The sequence below is a fragment of the Austrofundulus limnaeus genome, unplaced genomic scaffold, assembly GCF_001266775.1.
Source record: "Austrofundulus limnaeus strain Quisiro unplaced genomic scaffold, Austrofundulus_limnaeus-1.0 Scaffold193, whole genome shotgun sequence".
Lineage (NCBI taxonomy): Eukaryota > Metazoa > Chordata > Actinopteri > Cyprinodontiformes > Rivulidae > Austrofundulus > Austrofundulus limnaeus.
The window spans coordinates 291,101-295,374 of NW_013952595.1; the positions used below are offsets into that span (position 1 = coordinate 291,101).

At 38.7% G+C, this 4,274-nt stretch overlaps 1 protein-coding gene across 4 annotated transcripts in view; it reads left to right on the forward strand.

Moving 5' to 3' along the window:
- The first annotated feature begins 2,977 nt into the window (after positions 1 to 2,977).
- Positions 2,978 to 4,274, forward strand: part of LOC106524581 (aryl hydrocarbon receptor nuclear translocator-like protein 2) — a 22,090-nt gene continuing 20,793 nt past the window's right edge. Inside the window, exon 1 of one of the 4 annotated variants that reach the window (XM_014018441.1) lies at positions 2,978 to 3,215. In XM_014018441.1, coding sequence (XP_013873895.1) covers positions 3,170 to 3,215 — 46 coding nt within the window. In that variant the 5' untranslated portion in view covers positions 2,978 to 3,169. The remainder of the gene's footprint in view (positions 3,216 to 4,274) is intronic. The other 3 variants (XM_014018439.1, XM_014018440.1, XM_014018442.1) reach the window with 3 other exon arrangements.

A 4,274-nucleotide genomic window follows, 5' to 3' on the forward strand; every position in this document is an offset into this window, starting at 1 on the left:
CTCTCTCTCTCTCTCTCTCTCTCTCTCTCTCTCTCTCTCTCTCTACTATTCAGTACAAAGTGTATGATAACATAAAACACAAGTTTATTTGAATTATAAAATAACTTTACTGTCAAACTGTTAGGAGTTGTAATATGTCAGTTTGACCACTAGAGRGAGCTCTTTGTGTGAAAAATCTGTGTCCAGCTAAACTAATCCTYAGAGTTTACAATCAAATATCTGAAATGTTTTTGTCTTTATATGTGACCTAAACAAGTCTTCACACCTCGTGAACCTTTGCATATTTTGTCACATTATAGTCACACATTTTAAAGTATTTCAATGAGATTTTATCTGATTGTCCAACACAAAGAAGAAGAAAGAAAATAACCGTACCAAGACATCTGAGATCTCAAAAGGTTTTTCTTCCAGGTTTCTCCTGTTTTCAGCTAGAATCCATCCTCTCTTCGGCTCTGACCAGCTCCCCTGTCCCTGCTGAAGRCACGCCTCCCCACAGCATGATGCTGCCACCACCGTGCARCACAGTGAGGATGTGTTGAAGTTTTGCTGCCACAGCTGTGTCCCTACATGACATAATCTGCCAGCACGTCTTTTATCTTACTTCTTGCCMAGCTTGTTCGTTTAGGTGGAGGTCCACTTTAAAGTTTGTTGTAATGAGACAAAAACCTGCTACGGTGCTGTAGGTTTAGTTTTCTTTATTTAGTTTAAGTTTTACTTTGTGTCACTATTTGAACGTGAACGCGTCCTCATGCATCTGTCATCCCCACTCCACCACCACCATGTGAGGTCTRGTTAATCGGGTTTCTCTTAATCCCTTACCCCCGTTAACGAAGCAGGCTTCTGGTCGACATCAGGAAATCAGGTTACAGCAAACAGGTCGTGCCCTCACCTGAGGGAGGAAACAAGAAGTCTGCAGGTTAGATAGGGTGATATGTTTTAAACATCTAYTTAATTTGTGGCCATTAATAGACATCCTATAAATAAATAAATGTATATTCTATAACAAAATCAAACATGGGTCCATTATAAGCTGATTCGCAAAAGTTCATTACCACATTTCCAGGTTTTCAGGTGTTTCCTGTCCAACTTTCTCYGCGCACAAAAGGGTTAATGAGGCGGCCTGACGTCACGTGACCGCCGAGTTATATAATATATAGGTCAACACGTTTCACGTTGGCACGTGCAGCCTTCTTTCTTACGTAAAGTCTCGTGCAAAGGTCTCGAATCGAAGATCGTCGATCTCAGTGAAGACGTCTCACCGCGAGTCATTGTTTCCAGACCAGATTTACTCCATGATTCTCCATCACTTTTGACAGGAACATATTACAAAGTGAAATTACATTGCTTTTTAATTAAAGATATATATTTTATATAACAAAACCTGTTTCGGATCAAATGCATATTTTTAAATCTCTTCTTAATTGCTAAGATTTGACTGAACAGTTGAGTCTAAATGTGTGATTTTTAGTCATTTCTAATGAGTTCTTGATGTTTGTCAGTCAACTATTTGATTAAGTAAGTTTGACATGTAAAAGGTGCAGTAAGGCTGGGTATTTATTAATTTGTCCAATCAGTCAAACTTCTTTTTTTAAATGTTGGAACCGAACCTCTTTAGAACTGGACCTGAGATCATCTTTTAGTGCTGACTCAGCATTCACACTGTTTTTTTATTCACAACAAACCTTTCTTTGTGCTATTTTTAGATAATCAGATGAAAACATCCAGCTCATGCAGCAGATGGTGCAAGAACTTTGGGGTTTTCAAATTTGCATACTTTTCACAAATTATTTGACTTATTGAAGAAATAGTTTCCTCCTAAAACACAATAAAATGTTTTCACTTCCCTTCAAAATCACTGCTCTCTGAAATCTGCTTCAACATATTTTATTTTGTGTTCTTATGCTACTTTTACCTTTCACCTATTTTTTGCCCCTTTTAGCTACTTTTAGATTTCTAACAAGCCATTTGCCACTTTTAGCTTTTTTTGCTTTCAGCTATTATTTTGTTGCTTTTAGTAGCTACTTTTAGCTAACATTTTACAAGTGTTTTCATTTAACTAGCCTCTTATTAGTTCAGCTACCATTCCAGTATAGGTTTTAGAAATCCCTTTGCTTACTAATTTGGTTCTTTTAGCTAACATTTAGCTCTTTTTGGCCTTTAGCTACTTTAATTTTTTTCAACAAGCCTGCTACTTTTAGCTTTTAGCTACTTTTTTTCTTTCAGTTTTTAGCTACCATCAAGCTGTTAAAAAGCTTTTTGATGCTATTAGTTACCATTCTGCTACTTTTAGCTACTTCCATTTGGCTACTTTTTTATTTTAAAGTTCTTCTGCTAGTTTTTTTTATTATATTGGGGTGCTTTTAGATTTTAGCTGTTTAGCTTGAAGACTTTTGCTACTTGAAGCTGTTATCAAGCTTTTTGATKATTTTAGCTTCTGTTCTATTATTTTTAGCTATAATTTTGCTACTTTTAGCTTACAGACAAGGGAAAACAAGGGAAGACACAAGAGGAGCTTGTTCGCTTGCTCTTTTTGTTCAGTTCCTTTAAATTATTTTCAAAAACTCAATTCAAAAACAAAGTCTGATATTATTATTATTTTTTAAATTGCTTTCGTCAGTTTGAAGTTTTTTTTTTCTGGCAACAACCAAATGTGAACATCTCTTGGGGAAAAATAGTTTTCTGAAAATCAGAAGGAGTGAGACCTCTTTTCTGTCGCCGCTCTGATTGAAGAAAGAAAGCAGAGATCTTATTCAGGTCACTACAACACGGTGGGAGTCTGTTTGCATGAATGAAACATTTATTTACTAATGCTGACATGGGTTCACTGCAGAACATTTATTTATCTCACGTGACAGATCTGTGATGAAAACCACTTCACTMTATCAAAGCTCCTACAAAATAAAACTGCAGTTGTGTTTTATATAATGTCATTCAGAAGAATGTAACTATCGGTGTCTCTCTCACGTTTCTACCCCCACCCCCGCCACCTACAGGCTTTGTAAAAACACGAGGAGGAGAGTAAGGGAGAGAAGAAAAAAGTGAAGTCAATTATACAACACTGACTCCGGCCCTCCGTGCCTCCTCCTCTCCTACTACTCCAGCTGGAGGCTCAACATGCGCCGCGCCGCTCCGTAGCTTTCACTGGGAACACCGGTTCCGGTCCACAGGCATGTCGGCGGGAGGTTCTTCTGGTGGGACGGCGGACAAACCGGCAGGTAAGCGCCTCCGGACACACCTGTGTGCTACTTTTATTTGGTTGAGTTTCTTAAACACCGGTGTTGTAAACGACTTGGTAATCCGTTTGTCTGAAAAATGTCGTGAACTAGATTAAAAAAAAAAAGCTCATTTGCGACTTTTTTTAAATGACTTTTTCGCGTCTAAGTGAATGTTTATTGACAGTAAAACGAATCGACAACACAGCTAATCACTTCCTGCTTTTAGTATTGAACTCAATTTAGCTTTAWGTGAGAAACAAACTTATCAAATTAACTCAGAATGCACGCTTTAAAATCGCCGGCTGCCAGCTTACTGTGGTCGCGCGCGCTCTGCAGATACGGAGGACGTGCTCGTGCCCGCAAACACGTCATGGTAATCATAAAGACGACTCGCCTTTTCCAACTCTTTTATTTATTTATTTTTTATGGTTATCTATAACCATATTTTCCCAATCTGAWCTCTACCATGTCTTTCCCTAACTGTCGTCAAGCCGCCCCGGCCCCAGAGGCCAACCATACGTAGGAGCTCGCCTACGTCACGTGGTCCCGCGAGGCTTCTCCGCAGAAGTGGGTCAGTAGATCAGTGGAGCAGCGCTGCCTGCGCGGAGCAGCAGAGGGAGGCATACTGCTCCGCTCACACAGGAATGTCAGGCACGAACAACTTTTCAGCAACAGCGCGGGACCAATAATTTGCTCGTCTGTCAGCAAAATATCCCATCAACCACAGGGCGAATCATAATGAAGCTTGCAGGAAGACGTCACCAGATGTGCCTCTACAAATGATAAAGTGTTCACTCTGAGATGATCCACTCCATACGTTTTTTTTTGTCATTTAACCCGTGATACACGTTTTTTTCCTAATTCAACAATTCATCAAAAAGGTTCAGCTCATGCAAATAGTGCTGTGACATTTCAGCTACATACACTTTTTCAGCTATTTAGTTTTTATGTCATTTTTTTTCCTCATTGAAAATGAATGAAGTGTTTCTTTAACATCCCTAAAATCTTTCAAATCTTTACTGTATTTTAAATGTTTTTCCTAGTTACTTATAATAACTT